Source organism: Protomyctophum bolini (genome assembly GCF_963924005.1).
Source record: "Protomyctophum bolini genome assembly, chromosome: 23".
Taxonomy (NCBI): domain Eukaryota; kingdom Metazoa; phylum Chordata; class Actinopteri; order Myctophiformes; family Myctophidae; genus Protomyctophum; species Protomyctophum bolini.
In genome coordinates, this window is record NC_137884.1 from 8,753,452 (window position 1) to 8,766,016 (window position 12,565).

At 46.4% G+C, this 12,565-nt stretch overlaps 1 protein-coding gene across 1 annotated transcript in view; it reads right to left on the bottom strand.

The window, feature by feature from the left end:
• Positions 1 to 1,119: 1,119 nt before the first annotated feature.
• The window catches only part of kcnd2 (potassium voltage-gated channel, Shal-related subfamily, member 2), a 130,026-nt gene continuing 118,580 nt past the window's right edge, over positions 1,120 to 12,565 (bottom strand). Inside the window, 7 exon segments of the mRNA XM_080756876.1 lie at positions 1,120 to 1,429; positions 3,184 to 3,428; positions 4,007 to 4,102; positions 5,169 to 5,174; positions 5,177 to 5,272; positions 6,745 to 6,878; positions 6,881 to 6,906. Coding sequence (XP_080613002.1) covers positions 1,249 to 1,429; positions 3,184 to 3,428; positions 4,007 to 4,102; positions 5,169 to 5,174; positions 5,177 to 5,272; positions 6,745 to 6,878; positions 6,881 to 6,906 — 784 coding nt within the window. The 3' untranslated portion in view covers positions 1,120 to 1,248.

Below are 12,565 nucleotides of genomic sequence, written 5' to 3' on the forward strand. Positions count from 1 at the left end.
GAAGTCCGCTCACAGTTTGTCCCATAGGTAAATGAAAATCCTCTTTGTATCAAAATGGAATGGATTCAAATAAGACATGTTCATCTTGAGACATCAATATTCACCACCGGTGTCTACTTAAGAAGAACATCTACTCTCAATCAAAGTGATAGCCCAGCCAGAAAACACATTTCTTTAAACTCCTAAAATGCGGCATTGACACAAATTCATAACATAACTAAAACATAAAACCATTTCAGGTCAGGCAACATGTGGGTTGTTTTTGGAACCAAGACAACCAAGATAAATGTCATCTCTGGTGCAGAGAGAAAGAGATCCTTATTATTTTTTGTTTTTCCTGTAACGGCAGCAAAGGTTTTCACAATGGCCATTCGCTTTGTGAACACGATGAACAAGATGTGTGTGTGTGTGTGTGTGTGTGTGTGTGTGTGTGTGTGTGTGTGTGTGTGGTGGGAGGGGTATGTACAGAGAGAGGTGGAGTCTTGTTCATTCAGGAAAGGCAGTCAGCTGTGAGGGGTGGGAATGCTAACTGATATATTCATATTTAACATATATACACAGAGAAAAACACAGAGGCTGTGCAGTGAAGAAGATCCAACCTCTTATTGCTCATGCCGACTGGCAATTAACTCATAAAATCACAAACACAAGCAAGGGCAGTGGGGCCATGCACACGAACACACAGACAGAGAGACTGACGGATGGATGGATGGATGGATGGATGATGGACAGACATGCAGCGAGACATCCACACGTGTGCACACGTACAGCTCCGCTCGTAGCTCAGACACGCTTTACGCAGACATGTTCCATGCACCCCCTTTTGCTCTGCATTTTGTTTAAAGTTGTTTCACACAACTCAACTTACCCGAATCTACCGTGTCAAGAGCTCAATAGACTAAATATTCTCTCATGAATGATACCACCGTTTGCTGTGGTACAAAAAAAGAGAAGAAAATGTACAACCCTCAACGCTGGCTTCCTTCTTCTGCGCTATAAGACATAGAATTGGAACATACGTAATATTGGGGGGGGGGGGGGAATAAAGGAGAAAATAGTGGCTAATGACTGAAAGATGTTTTCATGGAGGGTAGTACCAGGCTGCTAACACTGCTCCCTGCAGCCAGCGATGCCGCTAGCCCGTTTTTTTCCCCGACCCCGCGCCATTCTCATCTTTTTGTGTCATTTAATTTTCCTTCCTCCAGGCATGGCTGGGGTTGCCATGTCAGAGGACGGTGGGTTGGAGGTCTAGAGGGCAGACACCCTGACGATGTTGGCCTGAGAGTAGTCTGCGCAGCTGGCCGACTCGTCCCCTTCCGGCGAGGTGACGGGTGGCGAGTTCATGCTGATGACTGCTGCCGTCATGTAGGGCGCCTGGTCACAGTTCAGAGGCGCCCTCTCCTCAAACTTAGCGTTCAGATTGGAGCGGCTAACGGCAAAAGAGAGAGAAACACACACACACACACACGCGAACACACACACACACACACACACACACACACACACACACACACACACACACACACACACACACACACACACACACACACACACACACACACACACACACACACGGTTATAGTTATGCAACGGCTTTGTGCAGAGTTTTAAAACAGTAAAGAAGTAGCGTCCAATGCAAAAGCTAGTACTGTACTAGTAGTGGGGCTATGTCAAGGTTTTGATCAATTATTCTTCCAGCAGTTTCTACAAATTCAAGGTAATTTAAAGCAACGGATTCTCAATAGGTAGAGTGTTCTGTCAAACTCGCAATGTGAACATCTTTGATTGATTGTGAAAGTCAGCACACCGAAATATGAGCTAATTCACACATTGGACGAAGTGGAAAAAGCCTCTAGAGAAGCGACTATAGGTCTGATAAGGACAGACTGAGACTAAGAGGGCAGGAGATAAAGTGACGAGGGTCACTGCTGATACAGCTCTCCTGCTGCACAGAGAAGGAGGGAGAGGGGGAGAGAGAGAAAGAGAGATCCAATATTCACACAGTGAAGTAGATTTAGGCAGTTGTCCATGTTTGGGCTGGGGTTCCCAGACCACTCGGACCACCCACAGCCCCCCCAGCACAGCTGGACATAGCCTGGATTCCTCCAGCCTGACTCAACGTGGGAATAGAGTGTCACATGGACCTCTGGTGCCGCTAACTCATTTCACTCGTTAGACCATTTTGTTATTCACTCAGAGATGATAGTGACTCGCGTTTGTCTGTGTTTAACATATTTTGCAAAGGTCGCCACTGTAACTGTTCCAGACAGAAATACAGATTTCACACTTTATACATGGTTACATCTAGGCAGTCCACTACCCTTGAATTAATACATGTAGTCAAGAGTAAAAAGTACAATATTTACCTCTCAAATGTAGTGGAGTAGAAGTAAAAAGTAGCAAGAAATGGAAATACTCAAGTAAAAAAACAAGTACCTCTAAATTATATTACAGTACTTCAGTAAATGCATTTAGTTAATCCTGAGTTTACATCGTTGCGTGCAGGTGTCGTGCACCAAGAAAGGCTGAAGCTGAGTGAGTTTGGCCATTTTCGCTTTTCGGGTGTGCCGACACCCACACGCAATTAAGTATAAAATAAATACAGCGTTTACATTCCACTATTATTCACTCAAACCGGTGTACCATTTGACTGTCAAAATAAAGAATCATTTTAAAGGCAGTGGTTCTCAAAGTTGGGTCCTCCAGGGACCCTCAGGGTTCCTTGAGGGGATCCAAATCAGGCCCGGCGGGAGGAGTTGGGGATCATTTGCATAAGTAGGGGGCAGCCTTACATTTAGATGCCTTTGGGTACGCTGCGCCTGTCTGTCTGTCTGTCTGTCTGTCTGTCTGTCTGTCTGTCTGTGCACTGCATTCCGTGCTACTGTAAGTGGCGTGCGCCCTTTGAAAACAAATCTTGACTAGGGGGGTCAAGGTGGTCCATTTAAGGGGGGCAATGACCCATTTTGAGTCCCGCGTGGCGCCGGGCCTGATCCAAATGGACCCTTACAAGTCTGTAATTCTGAGTCCCCCGCCATAACTCCGAGTGTACAAATTGAACCAAATTGGACCCGTTGGTCCATTTGGTTCAATCGGTTACACTCCAGAGTTATGGTGGGGCGGTCCTTGATATTAAAACCTTTGAGAACCACCGATATTCAAGGAGCTCTCAAAAGTGTTCAGGACCTGTTGGCCACGGGCCTCTCTCGGATCTGAATGGTGCTGAGCTCCTGCACGCTCCCCCGCCGCCCCACCGCCATGTTGGAGTTGGGCACGTTGAAGCTCGTCTTCCTCTTCCTGCGAGAGCAGCACGTGAGGCCGTGGGTGGAGGAGGAGGTGGAGGAGACGGAGTTGGAGCGAGACGGCTGCTTCACCATGCTCACCTCCATGCAGCGGTCCTCGAACGTCTTCTCGTCCACAAACTCGTGGTTCTGGGAGAGGCATGGAGGAAGAGGGGGAGGCACAGGGGTTGGAGACGAGGACGGGGCACATGGGAGAGAGTCAGGGGCATTGTGCGACGTAAGCGGTAAACGGCGGTCAGTACTAAGCAGAAGGACAAGGCCTACAGGTGGGTCATGATTTTACTAAATGTATCGGCAACGAAAAATGTAGCCATTGCATGCTTTTGCAAACCACTGATAAGTTGAATCTCAACGTTTCTAGGCAGGTGTGCAGAATCAGCTGCCAATAGGCCGTTATAATCAATTACAAGTAGATCTGTGGTGAGTGACTCCTGATGGGATATTATTAGCCGAGAAAATAAAAGAAAGAAGACGATGACATACAGTAGTCGTAGTAGCCTACTTGACGTGTAAAGCTACAATTGGGTCAGAACCTGGATTGCATTGATGCAACTTATTTCAGGTTCAGAAACATCAAAATCGTCTGTGATTTGCAGAAACATACAACTCCAACGTTTTTCAATGGCACCCAGGTTGTAATTGACTGGTGAATGGGTGTTTATTAATGCTAATCATGTTTCAGTGTTTGCATGCGTGTGCGTTCTTACTGTGGTCTTCTCCAGGCAGTGTAGCAGATGGTGATGGTGCACCTCGAAGGTGGGGTTGATCTTACAAACCAGCGCTTTGCCCGCCTCCTTGGACGCCTTCGGAGCACAAAAAAAACAACGTTAATCTCTCAAAGGTTCTACACAAGGTATCCCTCAACCGGCAGCACAAAGGAGTCCTGTCCGAAAGCTGGAGCTCCGGACAGCGCTACGACGTTCTCACGACATGGCAGCAACCTTCCTGCTTGTTACCAGAACGTGGTGAGAACATGTGGATGCATTCAACGTCTCATTTTAAGGTGTTACTGTTGTCATAATGACAGCTGGCTCTGAGTGTCAATCTCAGCCCGTTCACAGCACAGACGATATAGCATGTGTGGATCAGTGTTTGGATCCAGGTGTTCATGTGTGCACGGTTAAAACCACTTTGTACTCGAGCCTCGTTTGATCCAGCAGAGCCACGTGGTGTCGGGGGCGAGGGGGACAGAATCACTGTGACGCAGTGGAAGTGGCCTTTGGAGAGTGATCATCTGCATAAAACGGCATAATTGTCAAGCCTACAGAACCAGAATTAAGTTCAGTTCTTTTCTTGCTTTCTTTGCTTACGTTTCCATTGTGACCACAACCATCCCTCAAGGGGGAGGTATACGTCATAAAAAAGTCACTATTTTAGAAAATAATAATACAATTCTGAGCTCAGGGAACCCATAACTCAGAGTTAGTGATACTACCTCCTCCTGAGCAGGGAGGAGGTTCAGAGAACCTTATCTGAAACGCATGGAAACAAACCCAGAACCCGTGAAATACGTTTGGCCCGGTTCACTTAGTTCTTGCCGTCGAAAAAAAAGAGCCATTTGGACTCGTTGCCACACTGACTCTGTGCCCCTGTGGCGCGTGGTGCGCTTGCTGCTGATTGGCCTGCAGCTCGGCCGGCCACTTTCCTCTACGGGTGATGGAATCCAGTGAGGACATGAGCAGCGCAGGAGGGGTCGGTATAGCATGGGAATCAGTTATACCCAGCATGCACTTAGCCTTGGCATGTCATGTCATGTGATGGGTCAAAAAGAGAAAGAACTAAACAAAAGGGAAAACAAATGAACAAAAGCTAAGAAAAAGAGACAGAAACACCGGCAGCGGCCGAGAGCAGTTGCATCTCCACGGTTACATCCTTGTCAGCGTCATAGCCAAGAGCGTGTTGCTTTTGTACTGCATATAAGCGCTAGCCCCTCCACTCTTCGACCACGCGCGAATTCTAGCAAGCCTGGTTTTCTGTTTGCGAACAAACACAAATGTTAATTTAGCCCGTCCATGTACTGTGTGTGTGTGTGTGTGTGTGTGTGTACCTCTGGGTCTCTATGTATATTGTGCGAATGCTACCATGGCGGATTGGATTGTACATTGGAAACAGTGGAGAGCTTGGCGCGCGGTCGGCTTTAGAAGAGTAAATAAAGCGCACCTTTGGGGGATGGAGGCGCTGAACAGTGCAGCGAATATCAGCTCACTTCTCTGGCACTGAATGATGCCTGTTGCTTAGCAAAGCCCTGCTAGGGCATGGATGGAGTGTGGATACATGCACACACGCACGCAGACACACATCATTGCACTGCTGTACTTGTGAGGACTTCCGACTGATTTATCTCGATTTAAGACTAAACCTATAATCTTAACCTCCATCACTGTAACCTAACGCTAATTTGAACCCTAAACGTAAACCTAACCATAAGTTCTACTACCCTAACCCAGCCTCTTGTAAAATGAGGACATTTTCTTAATTCATCTAATTGTCCTGATCTTTCTATGGTTGAGAGGACATTTGTTTCTCACAATGATAGCAGTACACACACACACACACACACACACACACACACACACACACACACACACACACACACACACACACACACACACACACACACACACACACACACACACACACACACACACACACACACACACACACACACACACACACACACACACACACACACAGCTCCCTGTCCAGCATGCATGTTTCCATAATGTCTCCCTTAGGGCAAAACAAAGCTCTAAAACTCAACTAGAAAAACAGTATGTTGATCTTGGAGGAACGTGATGCCCTGAAAGTGCTTGATGATAAAGTCCTCTCTCTCTCTCTCTCTCTCTCTGTCTTTCCATGGGTCTCTCTCCGACTCGTCCCGTGTGTATTCCACTGCGACCAACATTTCTAAATTAAGAGCAAGGGGCTGCATCACGAGTTGTACTGCGACGAGACATGAGGTGCCGTGGATGTGTGCTGCTCTCCTTTCCTTTTTCAAGGTGTTCATTATTTGCTGCTTTCGGGAACTCGAGGACGAGGAGGGAAATACGGGCAGCCCTGGCAAACATGCCACAAACCACTCCATGCTCAATGCCAACAAGCACTTACACATAAGAGAACTGTGGAGAATGAGATTCTCATTCTAGCTTCAACCCAGAAGAATAACTGAAGGTTTCTGTCTGAGAACTGCACCGTAGTGCGTTTGTGTATTTGCTGTACACAGAATATACTGTACATGCACTTGTTTGGCGCATGCATTTCCTGCACACTCAGCAGGCCTCGACACAGTCTGTTACAGAGACCTCCGTCGTGTTTGAACCCTTTGTGGACTTCTATAAGGAGTCAGTAAGGTTGGCGGTGGGGCTGTGTGTGTGTGTGTGTGTGTGTGTGTGGTGTGTGTGTGTGTGTGTGTGTGTAGGGGGGGGGGTTGTCGGCTGCAGGTCACCTTTTGTGCGCGTCTCTTTTCGGAACGCTGGCTCTGGTGGTAGATGCGGCTGAAGTTGGAGACGATGACGGGCACCGGGAGAGCGATGACCAGAACGCCGCTCAGCGAGCAGATAGAACCAAAGATCTTCCCAGGATGGTCTTAGGTACCATGTCTCCATATCTGTTTTGTAAAGAGAAGAGAGGAGAAGCGTCCAGTCAGTGCACGTGCATTCTGCTATCCAGTGCAATAGATTAGATAACACACACATGCAGTTCCATAACTGGCCACTTGAAGGAGCCAGTGAGCCACAGAGGTAGGTAGACGCTGCAATATTGATGGCAAAGCTATTGAGTGTTATGATTATGACTTCTTTATGACTTATTTTATGCTCACTTCAAAGTGCACGCACAATGCATCACAGACAGTGCCCGTAAATACATGTTTTTGGTAGTTTTCTGCTTCTGGAGGGGCAGCAGTTCATTAAAAAAAGAAAGTCCAAGAAGATGGCGGAAAGACAACCTTCACAAGAGAGACTTTTAACAGTCTCTCTTGTGAATACCGCCGTGGCCCTACTTTCCCGTATTTCATCTTCTGCCATGTCCTGCTCCAACCTCTAGACAACATTCATTCATTATTTGCACACCCCCCATGTTCTGTGATCACAGAGCATGAACACAGATCACAGCGAGAGAGAGGATCCAGTGTTGGAGTGACTGTGTTTTTCCCTGCTGCATGTTTGACATAGATCAGCCAGGCAATTCAAATGCTGTCATTTTAGATCACCTTTTAGCCTTTTCACCTGGCCCGCCTCACCTGGCCCTAGTAGTAAATGACAAGCGTGGAACATGAGTGAGTGTCCATGCAGTATAGCAGTCGTAAAAGATGGGAGTACAGTATAGCCACGGCAATAATCAGGTGATTCTGGAAGATCATGTATGGAAAGAGTTGTACAAGAATATGGGTGAGATACGACTATCATGTTACTGCGCGCATATAGCTCGCAGACCTGTAAATCTGCACCCCCCCCCCCCCCCCCCCCCCGCCCCCCCCGGTTGCTATAGGGTTGATTGAACATGCCCTCTCTGACCGTTTCTCACAATATTTGAGAAAGTGGGCCGGAAGCCACGGTGGAAGTTGTTATGTGTCTTTGTGCAAGGTTAGCAAAGCACGACGTTGATTGAAGCATACGTGATTAGCCTATCTATCAGCCAGAGCGCACGCAGGCTCAAAGTCAGGAGTACATTTGCCTCTGTGTACCGCATGCACAGTGTTTCTGCCTTCGTGAATGAAAAAGAGTCAGATTCCATACTTGCATTCATACTTCACGTCGAACATAGACGACCTATACACGCTCTCAATATGTCACAGAAGCAACACATTGTGAGCTTGTAGGTCTTCTGGTTTTTTTTTCGACATGCGGCAGAGCAAAACTTGGGCTTGGAGTGGATATGGTGATGATGTCATATATCATAATGTGACCCTGGAAAGGGGACTCCAGAGTGCTTCGATTAGGCAGGAGAAAGAGTATTGCATTAACAGCAGTATATACAAGTATATAGATCTATATAGTATATACTATATAGTATAGTATAGAGAAAAAGTAAAAAAGACAAATTGTTGATATTGCATTGCATGCTCACGATTGATTTGTATCACGGCACATTGTGAGCTTGTAGGATGGCAATGTTTTTGCTGCGCAACACTATGCAGTAGCACAACAAAGTGTACAATTACTTAAATGGTTAATTAATAATTAGAATGTGTTTATGTTCGGTGCCTGGACTCTGCAAAGTGTACTGCAGAGTCCAGTGTCTGCAAGCGAGAATTTGAGAAGATTTCCTTTTTTCTCTCCATATGAGACTGAATGAAGAGTGTTTAAGCGTGCCACCAAAGCCCCGAGTTAGATTGAAGAAACACTGAGATGTGACTTCAGGGACGGTGTCTCCTGGTGACTGTCATTTAATTACTAAGACGAGCTGCAGGGCTCATCTTTCACAGTACATGAAGGCTCTGCTATAATTAACTTCATACAAAGGAGACCACACATGCACAATGTCATGGCACAATAACGTGCACACATAGACGCACGCATGCGTGCACACATGCGCACACACGTACGCGCGCACACGAGGGTGTCAAATTCTCCTTTTTCAATGGAGAGGCGGTATCATCTAGCCTGGGTTCTGTGATTGCGAAGTGACATTTCAGGTCCACGGAAAGCAGCAAATCAGGCTGGAACCCAGGCTAGGTAGGTACGTATCATCACCAAATCTCGTGGCTACATGCCATATTTCAGATTCCTTCCCAATGACATCCTTACTTTTCTTTATTTCTTTAACCCATTTAGGCCTGAACACCAAAAGGGGTTCCCGCACAAAATGGGTTAAACACAAGAAAAACACAGTGTGCATTGATTAGCGACACATACAGTGCAAGCCTGTCTACGTTCTTTAAACACTCCCTTAGTTCTACATTCACAGTCAGAACGGAGCCACGTGGGAGCCGAGTGTTCCCGCGTTGGCCTATACCGTAGCGTCAAATCCCCCCGGAACGTTCTCTGCTATTATGCATGCCTCTCATGCGTCCTAGCGTCTGCCTCGATATAAAGTGTAAAGAATACAAAGTGGAGAAGACCGCATGCTGTCTTTTTTGTTTAAACACAAAACACGACGAGCAAATGTTATCAAAGACCTTTAAAGGACGTCCACGCTGACGCCCAGAACAGACAGCTGTGCGCTATAGTCATCATCCGATATCTCCTCTCATCGTGACTCACATCCAACATGGCGGCGATCAAAGGCAGACAGGGGCACAGCGTGCAGCCTTGACATCGCTTAATTAGATCGGTATACATTATGAATGGAGATCTGCCAGCCCCTCACCGCTCATCCATTCTCCATAAAATGATGAATGCTTGATTACCTGCTCACGATGACAGCTCCCCCCCCCCCCCCCCCCCAACATACGCACGCACACACACACACACACACACACACACACACGCATGCACGCACGGACGCACACATCCACAGTTTGCACAGCACAAAGAAGAACACATCGGGTAAGGTACATTATCGGCACATTATCAGGACTTGTGTGCTTGAGAGGGAACTGACACTCTTTTCTTATCCAGGTCGATCACGCTCATGTACAAAGAGAGCATGAACCTTTCTGGCCTTAGATCATCAGCATAGTCGTGCAAGTAGTATAAACGTGCCGTGTTTGATGTACGCGCAAGTGTGTGTGTGTGTGTGTGTGTGTGTGTGTGTGTGTGTGTGTGTGCAAACCATGTGGTCTTGCATCCAAACTCTCAGGGCCATATCTTGCGCACCACCTTACCCCTTATCCCTAAACAGCTTAGCCATATTTTACTATTTACTGTATAAAAAAAAACACTTTTTAACCGATCTATCAACACGTTGTGAGCTTGTAGATTGGCTATTTGAACATTTTTTGTAATGTTTTTCAAAATAGCACGCAACGATAGGTCCCCATATCTCTGCAGGCTGCTCAGCCCTCCCAACTCCAAGATCTGTCTGGCACAATTAAAAATGACAGGATGCCAATTAACCTCTGGGCCCAAAACCGTGTGCTGCAATGATGACACGACTGTGTAGTGTGACGTGACGGGCGGACAGTCAAACAACCACTGATGTGTCCACAAGGGCAGGCGCTGACAGAAGGAGAGGAGAGGAGGTGGATTTTGTACGCATGTCATTTTTAATAAGGTAAACAAACGAAGTCAAAGAAGTCCATCACATTGCCATGCACACGCGCATGCGCACAGAGACCCTGTCTTTGATGAAGGGCGCAGTCGCATGGGTATGATGAGGACAACACACCAACTGCGGTGTGTGTTTGACGACCTCGTGACTTTGTTTGCTTGCACGCACACACACGCACGCACGCACGCAGCAAGGTCATAGGATGCCATCCAATTTCCCTGGGTGAAGTATTAGAGGAGCGACTCAAGGTTTGGGGGCAGGAATAAGGGCGAACAGTCAGTGACACAAACTGTACCCGTCACCTTGACTAGACACTCGTTATTATGCTCTCCTCAAAGACAGAGGAGATGCAAGGCAAAAAGCTCCTTAACACATTTAGTACCGGAACTGCATCAAAATAAAGGCGCTGCTTGCGCCGGAGTAATCGCCAGAGTAGTGATCGCTTCCATTTTGAAAGCCATGAACCGGAAATACTTTCTTAAAAAAGTTGACTGACAAAGTGCCATCACAATCTCCGATCATCTTAATATATTTATATACGCTACAAAAAGAGTTCATATTTTGCGGGAGAGACGGATGAGGAGCAGAAACGCAGCGCCAGCATATCGATCCATTCATCACCACGGAGAGCGCCCTGGATGAGGAGATACGAGTCATTCTTTCCGCCGCGCTAACATGGGAGTCAATGACAAGCTAATAGTTTCACAGAGCGTTAGCATACGGCAAGCGAAAAGCGAAATGCCAAAAAAAAAAGAAGTAATTATTCTGAATATTATTATCTCGCCCCGCGTCGTTTGGACGTCGCTAGGACGTCCACAGACGTCTAAGGCACCTCTCGGTTCCAATCCTTATGACGTTTCAGGACGTATTATGTACAAAATGTGTTAAACTTGTCTCGCATAAATGGAAAGCTCACTCACAAAACCCCCAACCTTTGAATTATTCGTACTCCTGCAATCCCCAGGATGTCACCAGGCGTATCAGCAGGCGAAGATGTTCATTTGGCTGCACAAGACTATAACCACTTTCAACTCCTAGGCAACAATTTTTCAAAAATAGAAAAAAACAATCGAGCTCACAAGAAGCAGCGGTGCAATGCATTGTAAACTTTTCTTGAAATAGGGTCTACGGTTAATGTCACTGTAGTGTGTTGAGAATACAGAGATATGGATGATGGTGTGAGACGAGAGATTCTCCATGTAATTGAGACATGTTTGCCAAATTGTATAGAGAAGATGATCAGATTTCTTAGTAAGTAGGCTGTCTTGTCCTACTCCTCCTCCCAGCCAACACTCCCCACTGGCAGGTAGTTACCCCCCATGTGAGCATGTGAGCTCAAACTCACAATTCAACATTTTGGTTTTAAGATGTTGATATTCATTTTGTATTCATCCTTAGGACCCCAAATCACACCTTGGAAAGCATCTATTTCAAACAGTGATTTTTTTTACTGGAGGGGGGGGGGGGTCATATTTTGACAGCAGGAATTGCCTGTCATATTCATGGTATTGTCTGTCATATTCCAACACTCCCCACTGACAGGTACTGTAGTTACCGATCAAAAGGGCACGAAACATTTCACTTTTGAGAGCCACAATCAAACTGGCAAAGGGAGATCTGATTCCCATTTCATTGCTATACATGTTTTTGGCAGTGGCCTTGGATTTCTGTAAGCTTGATGGAATAACTACAGTATGTGTAATATTAAAGTTTGAGAAGTTCCCCAGAAGGCATATCTCAGGATCCATTGGTAAGTCATTCCATGAATTGTGGATAAAGCATCACAGATTCCCTGCCAAAAGCCTAGTTTATTACACTGCCACAAGGGATGAAGGAAAGTGTCTTGTCTTCCACTAGCACACATCTATAGCAAAGTGATGAGGGAATGGAATGGTTTGTCACGCTTTGGTGGAGCCACTTGCATTTTTGCAAGTTGCAAAAAGAAAGTGTCCTATTATCAAGAAGTTGTCTCTTCCTTTTTTGTCCAAGTATATCTCTCTCTCTTTCACCTCAGGTCCCTGCACTGACTTCTGTTAAGGTCACTGTGAAGATGGAACAGAATCTTACCAGGGACAATCAAGTGCAGGCACATTCAGGGACACTCTTTCGATAAA